General features: G+C 38.2%; 1 protein-coding gene across 2 annotated transcripts in view; it reads right to left on the bottom strand.

The window, feature by feature from the left end:
• ccdc88b (coiled-coil and HOOK domain protein 88B) overlaps positions 1-22428 on the bottom strand; it is a 73163-nt gene that overhangs the window by 46801 nt on the left and 3934 nt on the right. For both annotated transcript variants that reach the window (XM_084718990.1, XM_084718991.1), the window contains exons 3-9: positions 19753-19861; positions 9590-9659; positions 9336-9394; positions 5763-5846; positions 4741-4881; positions 1376-1521; positions 899-980 (exon numbers count right to left, since the gene is read on the bottom strand). In XM_084718990.1, coding sequence (XP_084575116.1) covers positions 899-980; positions 1376-1521; positions 4741-4881; positions 5763-5846; positions 9336-9394; positions 9590-9659; positions 19753-19861 — 691 coding nt within the window. The remainder of the gene's footprint in view (positions 1-898; positions 981-1375; positions 1522-4740; positions 4882-5762; positions 5847-9335; positions 9395-9589; positions 9660-19752; positions 19862-22428) is intronic.

The raw sequence follows: 22428 nt of genomic DNA, 5'->3' as shown, positions 1-22428 counted from the left end.
ATGACTTCAAAGAAAAAAAATGACTCGCCACAGCACGGCAATCAATGACTGCAGCTGGAGGAGGGGGTTGAGGGGAAGTTTTCATCACAGGGACAGAGGACAGAGTGAGGATGAACGGCAACTTCATAAACCTGCACATGAAGATATACTGCCAATACACCTGACAGCAGGTAATAAAACATCATTTAATTAACGATGATAGGCTTTGTATGTAAATTTACAATTATAATATAATTTGAAATGTAGTCAAGCAGGATAAGAGCAACATAATTATGAAGTGTAATTTGTTATTCAAACGAAAAAGGTCTTCAAATTAATGAAACTAAATATACAGTCATTACTGAAAAGCTTCAGTTTGGAAAACAGCAGACTGATTGCACACGACTCTAAGACAGGTCTGGACCACTCGGAAATTTTGCACGTATCTGAAAGAAAATTCAAAATAAAAGAAATTGGTGAAGTTCTCCTAAATCACTCGTACACACCACATAAGAACAAGTCTGCTCGGACGAGTGGTTCTTGCATGAGGCACTTAGGAATGGTTCATCAGTTTAATGGCTTTTTTAATAAATCCTAACCATTATTACCATGGTTACCAAACAGGTAAGACGGGATCCGCATGTCAGGACGTTTCTGTAATACAGCTTGGACAAAACTGCAGTTGGCCGCAATGTGTGTAGTCTAATTTCTGCTAAATACATAATCTAAGAGGAGCTGACTTATTGACTTTTAAGAGACACCTGTGTTTTGTGCTGTTGGCTGCGCTGTAATGTTTTTCATAGCTGTTGCCAAGCTAGTTAAGTTTTATGCGAGATAAAGTCTTTCTGTGTATCCAAAGCAAGGATGTCTCTTTCTCTTTGACAGAGGAATCGCACAGCACAAGTCAGGCTTTCTGTACCTCTTTCTGAAGTTTCTTCAGTTGCTCCTCCATAGTTTGAATCTCCTGCTTATAATCCAATATCTGATCACCTTTATCGTCCCTAAAAAAAAAAACAAGCCAAACATAAAACCATCAGCAACAAAAATGCAATTAGATGAACACAGTATTCTGATGTTTAATTTGATGCATTAGCTGATACAAAGATTATGTTTACTGGAAATAGTGAGATGAGATGTATATCCATAAAGTATATTTGTGCAACAGTGACCTTTATGACATAGTGTACTTTTAATACACTGTGTGAATTGTATTGCAGCAGTGAGGAGGTGATTTCTTCCTCACTCGTTGCTGAGTAACAACTCAAAGTTTTGTGTATTATAAAGTGTGACAAAATCATTTGCACATTTTTCATGCTGACCTTTATCGCAGCTTTTCTAAAGGTTCTTTTGAGTTTTTCCATCACACACACACACAGACATACACACACACACTCACAGTTGTTGTTTAAGGCGGCGCAGTTTGGCCTTGCTGTCTGCCAGCTGGAGTGCCAGACCTTGGGGTGGCTCCTCACTGCGACCACCCAGGGGCGCCGTGGTTGAGTCAGTCTGGCCCTCACGCTCCCGACACAACTCTGCCATCCTCTGGGAGGGAGGAAGGAGGGAGAGATGGAGCGATGGAAGAGGCGAGGGACAAAGAGGACGGAGGAATGAGAGAAAGAATTGGAGATAGAAGGAGAGACATGCAAGATAAAAAATTACAGGAAGTCAGAAGAGGCTGGAAAGAAAAACGAGATTATCTAAATTTTAAACCCTTTAACAAACAGTTTTGTATAGTGAGTAATAATGTCTGCTCATTTTGCCCTGCAGGTACACTGCAGGTACGGTGCAGGCAGTGTTGTGCATATTTTTGGTGAACGGATCGGTTTGTAATCAATTAACGTGAGCGACGTTCACTCCTGAGTGAGATAACGGCGCTCACATCATCAGCTGATTAAAACAGAAGTGTGATCGCAGCAGAGAAACAGGGAGGATGAAAATATGGACAGAAATATCGAGGTGATATAAAAACTTTGGTTAATCATGTAGCATGAAGTGTGTGAACTGCACTGCAGACTGGAGTTTGTGTTACAGTGAGAAGAGGACAGCTAGATCTGCATCATATTCTCTCGTCTCCTCTGTCTCGTCTCCCTCTTCATTTCCTTGTGGTTCTCATGCATTATGATGCGTTCAATTTGAACTAGAAAGTTGGAATTTAAACTTGTCAGTTAAAAATGTCAAGTTTGCTGTCTGCTGTAGTGGAAAAAGTTCTCAAATTGTTGGAAATTGTTGTTAATAACTAAAGATAGAAGTAATCATGTATTAATGTATCAATATTCATATTTTAATCAAAACATATGAATATTGTGTAAGACGTCATTAGACAGACTCCAGTATTAAAAAAAGAATGTGAACACAATACAAAAATATTCATCCAGTGTATTACACTGCTAATGACAAAATTGTAATGTAATTTGTATTCAGATACTGACTATGTTTCAAACTAATCTAATCCAACTCTGATAGTGTTTATACTGGAGCTGCAGTGATTAGTTGATTAACTGACTACTAAATTAATTCGATAACTGAGTATTTGTTTAGAGTAATTTTTTAAGAACAGATGTCCAAATGCTCTGATATCTGAATGATCTCTGATTGAGAAAAAAATCAACAGATAAATCAATAATGAAAAGTTGCAGCCCTAGTTTATAGCTTTTAAACAATTTGCTGTCCTACAACTTTAATGTAAAATGACTTTTCTCTTTTTGTAATTTTGTCTCTGTGGTTTATGTGACTTTGACACTATAGCAACACAAATTATTATGTGGTTACGCACAGTCAAATGCAGGACAGCAAGGTGAACCCCTCTTTCATCAAGGCTTATCTGAGTCAGTGGAAATCATCTGATCAAAATTTAATATCTTATGCAGCTCTGATCTGATGTTAAGGCTGTAACTAAAGGTTTGGAATATAATTCAAAACAGATGCCGTTCTCCAAAAATAACAGATCTCAGTGGAACCTCAGTGGATCTAATGACTCAGAAAAGAGTCAAACTTATAAAACACGGTGTAATAACTCAGGTCTTAGTGTTATTTTTTTTTAAAGACTCATGCAGTAGTATATCTCAAAATGCTTTTACAGTGGTGTTGTTTTGAGGCAGTGGAGGGGAGCAACTCCAGCGCACTGACATGCACTTTATTTTTCTTTTATTGTTTTTTGTTTTCATAAAAACTTGCACAGCTACTCGTGTCAACCTCAAGTCCCACAGTATGCTCATGTTCTCTGCAATTTAATCTATCCTACAGCCTACTCAGCGGAGATACCATTTTAATAACAGCTTTTGTTGGCTACAAGGCAGAATTACGACAACAGCGAGTGTTGAAGAATAGCTACAAACTGAATATGAGATCTGAGCAGCATAAGATATAAAATGTTGATCAAATATGTGACACAATTAAGCCCTGATGAAACGCGTGCTCTACTTACTTATGCATGTCCTCATTTTCAGTTGATTAAATTTTATCACTTCATAAAAACAAATCGAATTGAGTTATTATCATTTTGCTGTTGGAAAACATTGTTCGGGTCTCATATAAATCATTTTTACGCATCAAAGGTCCCCAGCAGGAATCAAAGCAGGGACGCTGTTTGTTATACTGTGTGGCAGGGCTGTTCAACGGATGGCCTGGGGACCAAATCCGGCCCTTTAATGACCTCAGTCCAGCCTTTTGATCACTTATAAAATATGAACAAAAAGTATATCATTGTGATTTTATTTAAATAACCTGCTGCCATCTAAGTTTATGGGTGTTTACATTATTCATTTGAAGATCATCATTTTATTAGCGAGCAAATGAGCCCATTCATTGGTTATGTCTGTTGTTCAGCACAGAGGCACTTAAAACGTTTTAACTCAGGCTGTTTAAGCAGAAGAAATTCAGGAGAATCAGACTGAATGAACAGAGATGTTAAATACATTATTGTCTTTATGACAACAACAAGCTACTTCTTATCTGGGATGTCAAAGGTGCTTTGTTTTGTCCTGTCCTCTTACACATAATGTTTTTTTTCCAATTATGAAAACTAACACAGGGAAATAAGTAAAAATATGCATTGTGTTTACACATTTAAATAACTTTACAGATCACACAAAATGTAAACATCTTGGCACTTCACTTTTTTTTTTTAATCTGGCCCTTCTAAAAAAAACAATTGAATAGGCCTTTGTATGTGCTTTAAACCACAAAAGACTTCTGTTAGAGTCAATTAAGACCTCTGCAAAAATAATGTAGGTAGTACACCTAGTATATGTATGTATATGTATGTTTATGATTTCTTATTTAAATCATTTATTAATTTATTAAGTAGGCTAAATTAATTGAACGTGGGTTACATACAAAAGAAAACAATGCACAATCAAAGACACTCATCAAACAATTGGTTAAAACTAAGGTCCCGCCTCTCAGTGGACAGACAGCCAATCATATTTGAAGATAATGGGGTGGAACTTGGGGTGGCTAATTAGATTTCAGGGGTGACGTATAAAAGTTTTATTCACGTTACATTTAGTCATGTTTGCAGACTCCCCTCCTCACTCTCTGAAGTAGGCGTACTCGACACATGCATGTTTTACCAGAAGTTATAGCAATTAGCAACTAGCTAGCAGCAGCTAGCAGGAAACACATTGTTACCTTGAATAAAAAAAAACATTTCTGATAATCTAAGCACACAATTCAACAAAATACGTAACATATGTTTAACATTTTTAGATATTTTAATGCAGAAATGTTGCATATTATAGCTTTCGGTGTGTGCATGGATACCTCCAGGTGTGTGTCTCTTTGCGCCAGCAGGCTTTGGATCTGTTTGGCCATGGAGCTGAAGACCAACTGTAAGTCTGCACCTTCAACCTCCACCAGCTCCTCCCACCGAAGTGGCAGCACGACACGAGGATCCTGAGTCACCTGCAGCAAGGACAGTTTATCAGGTCTCTGTAACAAGATCAATGTGCGTCTGGGAAACCTGACATAAAATGGGAGAGCTGGGGACAAACAATCCAGGCAGCGTGAAGGCTGTGTGAATACCAAGCAGAGATGCATCTGTGTACAACGAGGGGCGGGCAGGATATCTCACATTTGTTAGGGAATGTATCCGTTAGTGTCCAAAAACGGCCGACTAATGCATGCGAAACTAATGATCATGTAGACAGGTTTGAAATGTCCTCGGGTGGAAGGCATATGAACAGCAAGCAGGGGGTGCATCCATCCACGCAGGAGGAGCACCTCTCACCTCCATGATTTATGAGGCTGAGGAGCCTGGCACAAAAAAGGCTGGTGGGCAACATGCTGCTACTGTAATTCAGACACGCTGGTATGCAACATGCTGTTTTTGTAATGCCGGCAATTATTCACGGGGGGTATTTTTAAAAGAGTACAATTTGGCATTTAGGCTTTATTGGAGAGGAAAGCGGAGAGTGACAGAAAAGAGATGAAGGAGAGAGGATGTGACAGGGGTGGAGGTGGAGAGGTGGACATGAGGGGTGGAGTATCCATCCCACGGTGGCAGCAAGGGGCACCCAGAGGTCCTTCAAAGGCTGCCAGCAGAATAACAAGTAGCTCATTTTCACACTTACTTGAAGCCCCAGGAGAAGGTATAATAATTTCACTGTCTCCGTCTGCAGGCCAGACAGTGAAGAAATGCTCCGCTAAATTATATTTAGGAACAAAAACCCTCTTAGAAGTGTCTCCCCTGGATAAAATCTCTGCACGCTGACGGCCAGTCGGTGAATGTTTTTTTGTTTGGGGAGGGGGGTTGGATCCTTGATTTGATTAATATTTGAACATACCTCCTGGATACAGCTGGCAATGGCTGCCTGGGTCTCAATGTCCAGAGACTGGATCTGCTGAATGAACGTCTCCTTCCTCTCACACTGCAGACACAGAGGGATGACATGGAACCAGGTGTGTTGGATCAAAATACAATGATAACAATTAGTCAGTTGAAAGACAACATATCTGCGACTATAGCTGTGTTTCCACTGCAGGGAGGAGGGTCTACATTAAGTTCTGGGGACATTATGTTGTCATAGCACAATGAACAATGAACAATGCAAGCTGCAAGCTCCACCCCGAAACTTCCTGTACTTTTGGAAAGTTCTACCTCCCCAGCAGGGACTTTTTGGGGGAGTTACAGAAGAAAGCCCACAACAGATGAGCCAATGACAAAGTCTAGGTTTTACAGTGTCGTACAAATAATGATGCCGTTCTGTCACCTTACATGACATCATCGCTGTTTAGTCGCACGCAAAATGAACAGTCGCTCTTTTAATCACAATCAGACTATTTTGCCTAATCTTTCTTTAGACCACAGAGGAAACGCAGACAACAACGGGCTAAAGAAACCGTTTAGTTCCTCGAAAATTTGTCCCTGGGACTAAAAGTTCCAGGTACTTACATTTTTCAAGCAAAAATTCACTAGTTCCTGCTCTTCCATTGTGATCATCTGCAGCTATTCTCTGTTTTACATCTTTGTACATCGTTTTGGCCTCTGATGTATGAAATTAGATTAGATTTTATTTCAAACATGTAAAAAAATAAAATATACAAGTGAGAAAAAAACAAAAACAGACCAGAATAACAGTTGAAGAGCAAACATTTAGCAGCTTCACAATAAATAATTCATGTCTTACAGTCCTACCCCATTTTTCTGTATTTGATCAATACACTTTGTGATAAACATGAATATTGCAGCTTTTTGCCCCAGTTTCCACCTCACACAACTCAATCAAATCAAACAAAAATGAGAGCAAATAACCAGAATAAAACAAACAAAAGAGCACAAATCAAAATCAACCTACAAATACCATCCTTTGTCTTACTGTGCCAGTTACATCCATCCCATATGTGTCCATTATCCTGTTTTTAAACATTGGTTTAATTATTATTTAATGCTGGACACTGCTGTGTAATAACTGTTGTTGTTTTTTTTTGCTTTATACATGATAAGACCCATTTTGAAGTCTTTAAATTTTAGTTCTTTTTATTTGATAAAGAGTGGGTTGGTTGGTTCTCTGTAGGTGGTTTTATTTACAATTCTTATGGCTCTCTTTAAAGGATAAATATTGGATTAGTTTAGTTTTTATCAGAATTCATCTATTAATAAAGAACATAGTCAGATGATTAACAGATTTTGGGAGACATCAATAGCTGCAGTCCTACAATAATCCTTTTGTTAAATATGAGAGTTCGTGTTGCCAACTCTCCCTGGACTGAAAAAATAACAAAATAAATTCTAATTATGTGTAATTAATAAAAAAAAATATTTCTTTTTTTAAAGGTTAGCATTAGCAATGCTGATCCACCTAAAATAAACTAATTATTCAGGGTTTTGATGAAAAAATTGGAATTGACAATGGCCTAAATGATGTTTTCTCACTCTGACAAGAATGAATGATCGGCCCTCTGAGTCTGTGATGCTCACTGCACACCAGACAACAAAATGATTTTTGATGTATAAATGGAAATGGAAAATAGAGAGACAACTGTGCAATGTTTAGATCATTATCACTACTGAGGAAAACAAGTAAAATTTGGCCTGAGGGTGGTGCCAGAGGAAAAACTGTGTTGTTGACTGAATCAGGATTTATACACCAGACAGAAGTTATCAAACTTAAACAAACAAAACAAAAAAACAAAGAACAGGTTGAACTTTTGAAATATTCAGGAACTTGACCAAAAGTAAGTGAAGAATTGATTATGACTAGAATAAATGAAGTGAGTAGGTGGAATGTCCAGGAAACAGAAAAATTATTTAATTTTAGTAACAATATTGGTCAGACACTTAACAGAGACAGATTTAAATGTTACCACAGTGAACACAGCGATAAGAGTCCCACTAGCCTGAACCTCGTTACAGAAACACAATAAAAACTAAATATAACTACTGTTAGCATGTTAATGTTGGGTGCTAACACTGGGCTATCTAATGAACACGCCAGAGTGACATGCTGGAACATGTTGCACAAGAAAAGAAAAATTATTTACGATGTTTCGGTATTAAACCTTCACCAGGCAAAATGATACCAGGTAGGTACCAGGTTATGTAGGGTTCTATTCATTTATTTACTGATTCTGTCATGAAAAATGCATCCCTACAGGTTCATTTATAAAATATAACCTGTAAAATTGGGAGATATTGTCAATTTGTTATTATACAGATACTATACAGATATTATACATCTTATTACACTTGGAGAGTGTAACTGGTTGCAGACTAACAATCACTCCCTATTGAAGATGGCTTCTCTTGTTGCCTGATGAAAGCGAAAATGTTGCAAGAAAAAATTTGATTGCAAATTTTTAGTCCATTCGTCTCTATGTTAGGTACCTGTGTCATCAAATAGATGTGCAAAGTGTTCTTTTCTTCTCCACCATCAGCAAACTAACCAAGCAGTGAACTAAAGTGCAACAGAAAACTAAAAAAAAACATGGGCTGTGTCACTCTTTATACTGTGTCATCCGACTTCCTTAAGCCTTTCTGTCAGAAAGCCTTCCACCTGTGTGCATCTGAGGCTAACAGGAGTTTGGCCATTAGTTTAAAGCCAGTACATGTGTAGAGATCAGAAATGTTCAACGTTTACCACAGTTGTAATATTCAATACATACGGTGTCTATAAAAAGTACTCAACCTCTTTGAAAGTTTTATGAAAATTTTATTGTCTTACAACAATCAATCACAGGTGATTTAACACGGCTTTTTAAAACTGTCTTGAATGTGTCTACAGCGGCTCACCAAAAGTTGCAGATAAATACAAGTGTATTTATCCTACCGTCAACTGAAACGTCTTAACTACACACAGGGGACCTTCATTTAACTGATAATTACATGACTTTTAACGTCAATCGTCTGCACCACTGGTGATTTTAGTGTTTCTTGTTAAAGGGGGTGAAAAATTAAAAATTAAATCTACTTCTCTTCAATGCTGCAAAACAATAAATCATTAAATCTTCCACTGAGGGGGAATATTTTTTATAAACACTGCCGGCTGCACACTTGTTCACTGGAATTTTTCAGCAAACAAACACTTTTTCCATTTGAATAATTTAAAAGACGCTGTGATGAGAGGTATCCTGCTATAAAGTGTTGGATTAATAGAATTCGGGCCTTGACACAAAGACTGAAGACATCAGAATTCATTCTTTGACCAATGATAAATCATCAAATTATTATTTTACTCTGAACCAAAGTGTTGGATCAAAAGATGGACGGACCGACCACGCCACTAGCACGACTAAAAAACGTAAAATATTGCACATTAGTACCAAATACCGTCTGTCCTCAGGTTCAGTAAAACAATATAGTGTCATTATCGACCTTCAGAAAGCGTGATGGTCACGTGAGTGTGTGTGTTTGTGATCACCTGCACTGCACATCCTAGTAAGAGCAGCAGCAGTCGCCTGAGCTCTTCCACCGCCGCCTCTGAGGACACAGAAATAACTGTCATCATCATCATTATCATCATCATCTCCACCCGCCCCACACCACCATCCTCCCTATCATTATCACCTTAATGTGTTTCACAGATAGCAGAGATATGGACTCGTATATGAAGTATAATTACTTTCTCGCCGCTGAGAGACATGGCACTGATAGGATCACGCTGTTATCTTGTACCTGTTAGGGGGTCCTGCCCCAGTATGGCAACATTCGGGAGAGGCATCAGTATCAACTGCTGCATGTCTTCCTGAAGAAAAGAGGAAATGTGAAGAGTTAAGTGAGAAAAAAATCCTCAAGTGATGGGCCCCGTCCTGTCTATCTGCCCGCATCGAGCCTGGATAAACAACAACAGAGAAACTTTCCACCGGTTTCCTGCAGTTTGTGGTGTAAACAAAGAGCTGATATCTGATAAGAGTCGCTTTTATTATGTTCCTGCAGGTCAAGGAGGTTTTCTACAGGTTAGATTAAATATAATTCACTGTAGCTCATTCTCAGGACTCTGTAGAAGTAATAGAAACATTAAAAAAAGATTAGATGAATGAATAAAAGCCTTGTATCAAAATCCCTTAAGTGTTTCTATTGTTGCCCTTATGGTTGGCATAAATGCATAATATGGATAAAGTGACAGCAATGTACAAAAATCACAGCTGATGTCAAACCCATTATTAAGAACAAACCACAGACTGATACTGCCGACGAGCTGCTCACTTGAGTCGGACCTGCACATTATCACGACCATTATTACTGGCTAATTTCACCTTGTCAAAAATGTAACCGTTTTTGTATATTGGCCGATAGGGAACAAGAAATTGTAGTACAGAAAAGTCTTCTTCTATCTTGGCCATCTTGGTTTTTTCAAAACATTTGCTCATCTCGTGTGTTGGCAGCCTGGGAGTTTAAGGCACTTAACATATAATTGCAAACTATGCAGTTAAAGTTTGACTGGATATTTCTGCTGCATGTCATCCCTCCTCTCTCCTCCCTGTCACTTTCCTGTCACCTCTCCACTGTCACTGCCAAATAAAGGTAAAACTGCCTGAAAAAAATATGAATATAGGCCTTTTTTTTTTTCGCAGACAACATTTTGACATGTGATAGAAAGAAAAACACAGGTGTAAATAGTGAAAAGAATGATGACTGAATTACATTTAGCGGTTTCAGTTTCAGGGTCCTGATATTATGCATGCTGGCTCACTTTCACAGTTGGACACCTGAACAGAACCATAGTTAATTTTATCAGAAGCACCTGTGATTTTCCTTCTAAGACAAATCAAACGCCTGCTGTAAAAAAGACCTATTGGAAAATCAATATCTGTTTTTTATTCTGAAATATCTCTCAAAATTCTAGCTTTTCACGTACACATCACTTTTTTACTTAAAAGGATGGTTTGGATTTTTTGAAGTAGACCAACAGTAGAGACGTCCCCAATTTAGAGAAGCAGAGAGGAGCAACAGCACTACTGCTGTGGACAGGGTCAGCAACAAAAGGTGTTTTAGCAACTTTAAAAAAAAAAAAAGGCCCACTTACAAAATCAACCTTGCTGTCAAACACATAAACCATCTTGCTTAGCCAGACTCTTTTGGCAAATGAGTCATTTTAACTCACTGGAACACAGGAGTTTCTGGTCTACAGCTGCCTCAATCAGTTTGTTTGTTGTGTGACTCTGTGACACGAACTAACCCTTTAAAACACACAGCTGTAGACCAGCAGCTCCTACGTTCTGCCATATAAAATTACTGATTTTGCCAATGAAGTTCGGCCTGTTTAAAGAGAACGATATTTGGCTTACATAATGATTTCCTATTCCCATTTCATGAAATATTCTAAATAAATGTAAATGTCATATTTAATAGTTAATATTGATTGTTGTAGGTGGCTAAAATAGATTTTGCTTCTGGCCTCATACAATTCCACTTCAACAACTTCTAACTATCCCTTTATAACTGTCAAGTCTCTGCCTTATTTTATATTATATTATTGATTACAGTAATGTAGTCACTATATCAGCCACTCCAACAGCCGGAGCGGCCCCGTAGCTCAGCTGTCAGAGTGTCCGCCCCAGCGGCCCTTTGCGTCCCATCCCCTCTCTCTCCTCCCCGCTTCCTGTGTGTTCTTCAGCTGTCCAATCTAATAAAGGCAAAAACGCCCAAAAAATAACTTCTAAGGCTCACAGAAAACCTTTAAAGACAACTCTGATCAACACACAAGATGAATCACACCAATGATAAATATAAGACACGGTGTGATGTTAATGTGACAGGTCACCAAACACGGCGTGACACCTATTAAACTAGGTCAGACAAAACACGCAATTTAAATCCCATGGCTTTGTTTTATTAGTTAGCTATTAGCGATTTCAAACTTACAAAATTGAAACTTACATTTTTTTTATTTATTCATTTTTCATTGTCTCTCAAAGCTCCCCTGTAGGGCCTTCACAGCCCACCAGAGGACACAGTTTGGGCTTCACTGCACTTTGTGATCTCTATGATTTCACCCGACGTATTGTGTTTAATACAGATCATCTATTTTTGTTTCAAAATTAGAACAGAAAGAGTTATGAAAGATAGAATTTAGCTTACGTCATTAAATCACAGAAATGAGTAGGCGTGCATCCCCTCATGTTAAACGGTCAAATATCTTTTAAATGATATTTCTAGAACAGTCCTGGGCTAGAAAGCATTAATAATGCGTTAAAGAGTAATTGGGGTGGTTCATTGAGAAGTAGCAGAAGGCCCACCAACACTGTGGTCAGCTTGTTTCCGCTTCAAGATCTTGGACAAATGTTCTCCTGGCAGATTCTAAATGACGCTGAATAGAGCTGGCGCCTCGGACGTTCCCCGTCCAGAAACCTGGCTTTACTGGCAACAGAGACAAATATTTGTCATGTGGACCTGCAGTCCCTCGCTCCTCCTACATCACCACCCAGGCCAGGCAGATGACTTCTGCCTGATACTTTATTAATTTGGTCTTAAACTCAGAAAATACCAGAACATTTTCTTGTTAATTAAAAATGTTTCTGTCAAAGAGCCACACGCTGGTGTTGGCTAGCTCCTTCCCCAACTGCTCTGAAAGCCTGTCACATCCTCCTGCGATCCATCGCTGCAAAATCACCAGAGTGCAGAAGCAAGTCACAATTACATCTCTCTCTGCCGCTTATTGTAATTTATAAACTGTGCAGTGAGAGAGCAAATGTACCGAGAGGCAGGCCTGCGCTCCCTTCAGCAACTCCATCGAGTGTGAGCTTGGCATCAGACGCATGTGCAGCCGACCTGAAGTTTCTGTTCCTTCAGGGCGTGCGGGATATTAGCCACTGCTGCTCTGAGTTGGTCATTGTGAAGCTCATGGTTCATGATGCCAAACAGACTGCTGAAAGAGATTAGCCTTGAGAGAAATTATATGGAAGCTGCTAGTTGTTGTTGGCATGCTCGCGTCCTCTCATGAACAACTCCCTCTCCGGCATCATAAAGCCAAAGTACATACTGGGTGGTGTTCACTGAAATCCCTCCAGCGCTGTATTTTATACAGTACATCATCAGCTGGTATGATTATAGACTCAGCTCATGAAAGAGATTAACAATATGAGTAATACATGGTGCAATTATCTGTGCAATGTTATGATTTCCAGGCCAGTTTCTCTGAAGGTTGATTTCCGGAGGAGGTACAACCTTTTACCATGACATTATAATAAAAAATAAGGAATTAGCCTTTATCCCTCGATGGGACTGCCTCTGTAAGTAATCTAGTATTGTTTAGTCCTGAATTCTGAATAACACTTGTCATCAAACTTCCCTTTTCAGTGGTAAGAAGAATTAAATCCATCTGCTTCTGTTTTTGCCTTTTTGCACATGTAAAAATCACAGATTCAATATGTAGATTTTTATGTTAATTCAAACATAATTTACTGGAAGTTCAGTAGCCTTAAAAATATCACGGTTTATCTTTAAATGTTGAGAGTCAATAAAATGAGCAGGCATGAAAAATTAACATTTAACATCCCATTAACAACAGAAGTCTGGAAACTAAGTGTCTCATTCGTCATTCAGAGGCATTAAAGGCTTTTAGATAGAAAAGAAAAGAACAAATAGAATAGAACTGTAACTGTATATTATTTTACACCACTTCTACACAAATACAAACCAATGTCCTGCTTTTCGTTCATTTTACAGTTCTAAACCACACTACACATTTTACAAAGCACTACACACAATTCTCTACATTTGCCACAGTCTTCATTGATAAAATCTCCTGTGTTCACATAGAAAACACTGCCATTCAGAATACTTAAGTCAAACCACAAATTGCAGTCCTGTTACTTTTCCATTAGCAATCATAGCTTTAGCAATGAACGGGTCATTAAATAGGTGAGTTCTCCTGTGTTGGAGAACAATGGATGCCAACTTGGCAGAGAGAGAGAGACGGAGCGAGAGGAGCGAGAGTCAGAGGAGGAGGACAACAGGTCTACTTTCTTTTCTATACAATTTATCTCTTGTTTTGTTGTTTCTAATGTAATCATTCAACTATCTTTGCTGAGATGTATACAGTTACATATTCAAATGTATAAAATTGTGGAGAAATTGTTTCTATTTTCTCATTTTTGCTCTAAAGTTTTGGGGGTTTGGTCCTGAAATAATTTGTGATTTTATGGTACATTGAGCGTACAGATTGTTGCCATATTGTACTGCAATACACTACAGTAAATATATGATACAAAAATTATACTGACACGTATCAGCAGACGATATAATCTGCATTTGTCTGTCCGATGAGCTTAAAATTGAGCAAAACTCACAACATCGCTTCCAACCACAGTCAGTGTTATGTAAATTACAGTATAAGTGATGGACCAACTATGTTAAGAGTTCTGAAAAACACATGTTCACTATTTTGGAAAAATTTAAGTTAACAGAGTTTCAAAAGTTATACCCCTTCTGTTGGACCACCGTGGGACCTAACTTCAGAAAAAATATGAACTGTAGACTATGGTGAGGAACATATTAGTTTTTTATCCTTTTTGAATTGAATAACACGAACTAAACACAGGATGTTTGTCAATTTAGAAAAAATTTTTTACAAGTCAAGAAAGTCTGTATTTGGGAAACAACTGTTCAAGTATCAGACTGTGAGGATACGTAATTAGAAAAACTGCACACCCACAAGTCGCATGAGTGATTTGATGACTTTCTCTCTCCCAACAGCTAACGTTAGCCATCGAAGCTATGATGCCTGTGTGTTTTCACACCAGGACGTAGTCGCACAACAGTCTTACTCGTTCTTTCTCTTCATGGCTGATAAACACAGCAGGAGTTGCTGGAAAAAACACTTCAGGTAAGATAATTTTACAAAGGGCAGCGATGTTGGCTTTGGTGAGTATATTGTGTGAGATGAGACATGTTGGTCACACAAAACTAAACTATGACAAACCTTCCGCAAACTGTGATTTTTCTGACTTCTAACTTATCTTTTAAATCGGCAAAACATCATATGTGTAATTCATGACACAGTTCTAACAGGGTCACAAAATAATTTGTCTCGTCCATATTTTTTCCGAAGTTAGGTACCATGGGACAAAGTGGAAGGGGCGTGGCTTCGCCTCTCTATTGCACTGATGAATAAAATGAGAAACACTACAGTAAGAAAATGTGCAGACTGCCACTGGGGTGATGAAATCAGTGCACGAATATGATTCAGTACACGGTCAACCAAAGTGGCTCGGATTTTATTACGAATATTGGCTCGCCTTCCTCTTCCTCCTCCTCCTCCTCTTGCTCTCTCTTCCTCTCTGTTCTACATGTTTTTTCCCCCAACACAGTAGAGGGCACCTGAGGTCTTGTTTATACTCTGACACACGATGGAGAGTTTTGCCCTTTGAGTTAGAACAGGTGAGACGTGAGTGAGAACAATTGGTAATCAGGGTGAGGCATTTTGAAGGCCAGGGTGTGCCAGGTGAACAAACTGCGCTAAATGATGTGATTTGTGCTCAGATGTTTGCAAAAATGTCATCTGAAATTTGTGCTTGAGTGGGATTGTGCTTGGACTTTAGGAGCCTTGTTGTTACATGAGCGTCAAGTTTTCAGACTTGTGTATAAAGCTCAGCTTTTCGTGTGTGTGTGTGTGTGTGTGTGTGTGTGTGTGTGTGTGTGTGTGTGTGTGTGTGTCCTCAGCTACAGACATTTTTGACTCTCCAAAATTAGTAAAAAAAAAAATTTATCTGAAATATGTTTATATTTTTATGGTTTTCACCATTTGTTATTATACATTAATCCTTACCGCAAAATTACATTGCAGTGGGGACAAAAATGCATTTTTTATAAAATTTTGAGACACTTAAGGTGTTTTCATTACTTTGTAAATAGTGAAATACTTTTCAATTGTGTTTATACACACAAAAGAAAACATGATGCTTTTTATGACAGATGTTGCAACTGTAACCTGAAATCATCTCTACTTAAGTGTATAAATAATGATCGCAAATAAAAATCATATTAATAACTAAAGTAAAGCAGCAATGACAACTTTTGCTGGTAGGGACTGAATGTTGATGGTCAAGACCAGTAATGTAACCTTTAAAAATAAACTACTGTTTGCATTTGCCGGATTACATTGAGATCTCTTTCAATAACTGACCAATTTCCAAAACTGTTGCCCACATTAGTCACTTTGACAGAAAAACATGGGAAATTGAGCTTCAGGTTGAAAAATACTTAAGTTACAATTTGTTTGACTTGAAATGATTGTCTCTACTGCAACAAAAGGTCTTTAACACAACATGTAAGACTGTCGCAGTAAGGACATCTTACAGAAAAATACAATTTTTGCAGATAAATGGCACCAAGGTCTACTATGTTAGCTTGGACTCCCAGTATCTAATATCCGCAATGTCAACAATAATAAGATATTTCTAAAATGTGGTTCAAAATACACAATTAATAAGCTGTTTGGTGAGGAAACACAATAAATACTCCAGAAGAAATGATGATCTTTACTTCTTTTTTCCCCTTGGACTTCAGGGTCACCTCATGTGGGCGCTAGTTTATATTTCTGCAGAAAGTAGATTTATTTGGATTTGACAAAAAAGCGTTGTGGTAAGGACACACAAATGTGGGACATGATCAGCAAACTAAAAGAAGATTTTTAGCATGGTGTAAAGTAATATTGATATGATGATATGATTCTTCATAATTTCAAGTATCTGAACACTGAGATCAGAGTTGTGTGGCATTAACAAAAGTGGTGTATATATTTATCAAACATACAGGAAATTTTAACATAAACACAACATTTCACTGCTGTATGCGCTGGAGAAAAACTACAACAGAATCGAATAGAATAGAACAGATCAAACATACTAGAACAGTACAGAGAAGAAGAGAAGACAATAAAATGAACAGCGCAACAGAGAACAGATCAGAATATTAATAGAAGAGAAGAGAAAATAAAATCATAGAATATAACAAACAGAGCAGAATAAAATGCAGTACTGATTGTTCAACTGATGTCACTACAGTAGAGATAAATGATCACTGTCAAAAAGCCTTCAGCCTGCATCGTCTACGCAAATAGCTCAGTTGTTGTTTTAGAGAAGCTGAGGTCATAGCAGAGAAAATTAAACCCTGTCGACTGCTGCTGCGGCTCACAAACCACACCATTCACACTGTCGCTGAATCCCACACACACTCACGCAAACACATACACAGCAAAACCGTGTCAGAAAAAGACAGCGAGAAGTTAAACTGCGACCTACGTGGAACTAAACGTCCACAGCAACAGTGGAGCCTATTCTGAGTGCACCAGGTGAAAATCTGGTGCAACACTGACTGATATGAGCTTCCCAATTATCGCCAGCGTCGGAGCTTTCAAGGGACATTAGTGATTCACTGACAATGAGGAAGTGAAACCTTGTAGACTCGTGTTCTTGTTTTGTGTGACAAGCTGCATTTTCAGTCCACCTGATTTGTGCTCAGGGAGGTTTTTCTTTGCCGAGAAGAGAGGCCTTTGAATCATCCTCCGGGGAAAGAATTGTGTCATTTCCTCCAATGCTACAGGCGCCCACAACGCACATTATGAAATGCATGATACTGCTATTTGATAGATTTTTATTCACTTTCCGTCCTGAACCCCCTAGCCACAACTGCGTCTAAAAAATTCAGCTCGCCACTTTTTCTCACTCCATTTGCCTGATAATAAGCAGGGACACGTCTTCTGAGGATGGAAATTTTCTGTGTTTCATCTTCTCTTTCGTGCAAATGCTCCGTCACCCCCCCCTCGCGTACACTTCAAACTTTATACAATATCCTGAGGCGGAATATTCGTGTGTTGAGACTGATAGTTGGGCTTCATCTTGTCCTCTGTTTTTACTACCTTAAAGCTAGACAACTGCTTCTCCAGCCCTCCTCCCTCACCCCCTCTCCCTCGCCATTTGGTGTGGCCCTGAGTTATATTTTAGAAAGATATTTCCACATTTTTACAAGACGCTTCTATTTATAATGAGCTGCAAGTCATCTCGGTCCATCCACAAAAAAAAAAGCTATTACACCAGTGTTTTCAAAACTTTCTGTTGGCTAGAAATGCTAGAGAAAGTGAATAAAGCTAGTCAAGACATTTTTATTAAAGCACGTCAGATGGAGCTCCATCCAAAGTCAGACCATTTCCAAATCATTGTTTGGTCTGTATCTCTGTCTCACAGGTTTGCCTCTGTATTTCCTCTCTGTGTAATGACCTGGCTCACTGTTGAGAGGTTGTTGAGGTTTTACTTACAGCCAACAGAGATAAAATACCATTAAAAAACAACTCAAAGGAATGCTTTGCTTTCTGTATTTGCTTTCTTGCCACGAGTCAGATGAAAAGATTGACATCAGCCTCATGTTTGTATAGCCTGCTATACTAGGCAAAGTTAGCAGCCGAATAGCCTAGTTTAAAGGCTTAAAACAGGAAGCAACAGCTAGCCCATTTCTTTCCAAAGGCAAAATAAATTTAAAAAATAGCCAGCTACTTTAAATTCACAAATTCACAGGTTACATCTCGTCTTCTTGATCCAAATTAAAACTGAAGTGTAAAAATTACACGTTTTGGCTTTACATAGTGCTAGGCTATTTCTTGCACTCTGACTTCAGAGAGTCCAGAAAAAATGCTTTCACGTGAAAACAAAGCCAGTCAACTGCCTTTAAAGAGTTAATATGTCTATAGGAAGGTAATAGCCTCTTTAAAGCAACGTTAATTGTTTTTTCAACCACTTGGGCGCAACAAAACAAGCTATAAACACAGCAAAGACATGCTGTAGGTGAACGTGTTAGCAAACGTTAATGTTTCATTTTTTTCACTTGGCAAGTGGGTCAGAAATCTACATTCTACATTCCTCAAAGTCAATTTGTACTTGCTCCTGTGCAAATTGGTATATTTATTTGACATAATCGAATAACAACATAGACGAAAGTTAATTGTCATGTTTTATCCAGTGTTGTAACGTCTTTAAAATGTCAAAAAAATAGTGGTAAACGTCCAGTTTTTCAAATTCCAGGGTAAGATCTTCAAACATCTTGTCAGTCTGAAACCCAAAGATTGTTAGTTTAATTATAATAAATGAAGAAAAGCTTGTAATCTCTGTTTTTGAAAACAGCACTTTCTGCCATTTTGCATGAAAACTTACTTTAACAATGAATTAATTATCAAAATAGTTAAATTTTTTTTTTTTTTTTTTTACCACTTATCCAGTCGGGCAAATGAGTACTTGCCCAACATGGCATTTTGACTCAAAAATAGACTACTAATGTCTTGGATGCTTTTTACACTTGGTTTTACATTTCGGGCAATCAAATCACAATTGGACAGTGCTAATTGCAAGAGTAAACACACTGACAATTACAAACACTGATATTCGGCCACTTGAGAGTGAAAGATCATTCTTGACCTCAGAAATAGTCTGGAGAAGACCATAAGATGCAGCAAGTGAAGTTTGTTCTCTTAATATCTGGTTAGTGTGTAAATAACCATGTATGCATCAGTTCTAGATGTGATTTCAAATGCAGAGTGTTGGTCTGCTTAAGTAAAATTTAAATACTTCTCTTTAAAATATTTAAAAAGTGCACAAAAAATCTAAATAGAGATTTAAGTTAAAAGAGAAAAGGCAGTTACTTTCATTGTGGTCACACACTCACAAACTCTCTTCAGGTAAGACAAAACACCAGTTCATTCAGTGGGTTTCATGCATTTTAGAGTAGAAATGTTTAAAACTGTTGAGAAAACCTGTGCATGCTCTCTTCACAGTCACTCCTGATTTCCCTCCTGATGATCTGATCTAACACCTCGCTCTCACCCTCCTCCCCCCATGACCCTCCCCTACCTGGTAGAAGGCTCTGAGGTGTCGATTTAAAATAGAAAAGTTCTGGACTCGCAGCACGCGATCATCTCTCTCGCTGTCGTACAGCCGCTCCACCTTGGGGTTCGGGTCTCTGGGACGAACATAGAAAAGACACGGCGGTGAATTTACTGCAGCGTGATCAAACAGCCCGGCACCACGTCTCTCCAGATGAGAAGTCCTTATGCAGCGGTGCATTTAAGCAGAGCGAGGATACAATTTTAATGAGCCTGAGAAGCAGGCAGTGAGAATCCACATACAATTATTTGTTGAAATAACGTGGCTTAGGTCAGGACAAATTAATCAGCTGTTCGGCAAATACTGACAAAGATCTTTTCGTGCCAGTTGAGAGAAAAAAGGTTTTTATCCTGCAGGATTTTGAACATGTAGATAAGGAATTCATTAAAGATGACTAACAGACTGGCACATATGCAGAACTCCATTTCATGATTCACTGGAAATTTGTGGCAAATATGAATGGGTCATACATTTATGCCAGCCTTTCGCACAGGCTGCAGAACAATACGAGGTTACAAAAGAGAATGTGATGAATGTTACATCAAATTTTATGCAAGTAGAGAACAAAAATTAGAGTCTACAGCCAAGCTAGCAGCTCTGTGAGGCTGTAATGAGGCACAGCATTGCTATGAGATAAATGCTAACAATGACAGTGCTAACTGATGTTAGGAATGCTTAATGTTTAACATATTCACCACATTAGTTTAGCATATTAGTGTTCTAACTGTTGTTTAGCAATATTCACAAAGGGTATGCCATTCTGATTATTTGGTCTTTAAACACAGAATTCTCTACTTGCACAATACAGAGTGACATATATCCATTTTTTAACAGTTTACTTCCTGTTAACTCTACAAGAATGTTACACCTTCAACCTTAGTGACAACTTGGCAGCACTTTTTCCTCCTTAACTTAGTTACTTCACTTTTCACAGTTTGCTTTGTACATATTGTTAAGAAACTGTTTGTTTTTTGTGTTTTCTGTCATTTTGATAATCACCTCAGTGTCTTACGACCTGTGAAAACCAGGCTAATGTTGTTGCCTATAGCTGTTGGGAGAGGTTAGCCTTCAAGGCTTTCTACCAGAAGCCCTTCTCGATAAGGCTTAGGGAATAAAAATCATGGGTTTGGGGTACATGAAGCCTGACGTCTTCCATGTTCACGTAACTCAAACTGAGATTTTTTTTCCCCCTAAACTAAGAAGGGGTTTTCTAGCAGAAAGCCTTGAAGGCTAACTTCTCCCAACAACTATATCTTTTCTCACTTTTTCTTAATTAAAAAAAAAATTAAACAAACAATATATAGTGAGTTAATTAATGAGTTAGTAGGTAGATTTTGTCAAAGTCAAACAATTTCCTTCGGTTTCGAGTCTTGTGTTAGCACTAGTGCTAAGCTAAGCTTGCCAACTGCTGGTCATATCTTGTTGAGCAGACAAACTTGGTAGTAAGCACAGGTGCTCACAGCGTTAACCTTCATTAAATCACCTGAAAAGTACTACTCACAACAGACTGGTCAGTTATAACTCCATACATTACTAACTTAAATATATAAATGATAACTTTCTTTTATCCTTGAAACACATTGCAGTACAAAACGCTGTTGTGTTATCATTAATTACTAAACTACATGACCATGTGCAAGGTGAGACACATTAAAATTATCGCTGAAATAGTGCTGGTCCAATTTAATCATCAGCAAATCATTTTTTTATATTGCTGAGCTGTAGTCATGTTTGACTGTGACTGGCATCACTGTTTCAGAGCAAAGAAACCAGTGATGTGACTGGTCAGAGACTATTTAATGATGAACATTCACCTTCAACCAGCCCTTTGCACATTTACTGCCGCACATACATGGACCAAAACAGAAGCACAGAGGACCTACCACTTTGCACTTGGCATTCATTATTCAAATTTACACTGAGGGTGCAAAATATCGCTCCACAGTGGGAGCAGTGTGCGTTTTTGACCCTTTAGAGTGATTTTCACAGCTTAGCTAACATTAGGTTTGCTTTGTTTAACACTGTGCTTTGAAGAGCTGCCAAAAATTTGACTGACGTACACCGTCTTGTGAATGTGAACAGCAAAGCTCCAACATCATTGCTGAATAAGGGGTTTAAATTTTACGTGTCCAGCTAACTCTAACAGAACATAAACATTCACCACATTGTTCAGAGCGAGGGCTTGTTGCTGCAGGTCGATGAAGACCTGCACTGTTTGAGAGTAGAGTGAAATCTGTAATGATCGCTGCTCCGAGCTCTCAGTGGAAGTCAGCATTCGAAAGTCAGATATTTAAGAGTGAGTGTAAAAAACAGAGCCATAGTACCGTAATCAGGCTAACATAGAATTTGAATTTTTTCAATTTTTTTATTAGCACACAAGAGGTGATAAAAACAAGTCCATAAAAACAAACATAAGAGAGATTCTACAGGAGAGGTAAGAAACCCAAAGGGGTTTTTAGTAAAACCTCCTCTCTCGATTTACAATTTATACTAATACTGTGCATATTTCTCTCCTTAATATAATATAGAAAACTAAACAAGTATTTATGATAATCATAAATGAGACAGAGTTAGACACAGAAGCAGATGATACATAAATACTTAATTAAAACATTAACTATGGCACAGGTGTTTTTTCATATT

The sequence above is a fragment of the Lutjanus erythropterus genome, chromosome 5, assembly GCF_056507025.1.
Source record: "Lutjanus erythropterus isolate fLutEry1 chromosome 5, fLutEry1.hap2, whole genome shotgun sequence".
NCBI classification, from domain to species: domain Eukaryota; kingdom Metazoa; phylum Chordata; class Actinopteri; order Lutjaniformes; family Lutjanidae; genus Lutjanus; species Lutjanus erythropterus.
The sequence above is the reverse complement of the archived record's forward strand: the minus strand, read 5'-3'. Positions and strand labels throughout refer to the sequence as shown.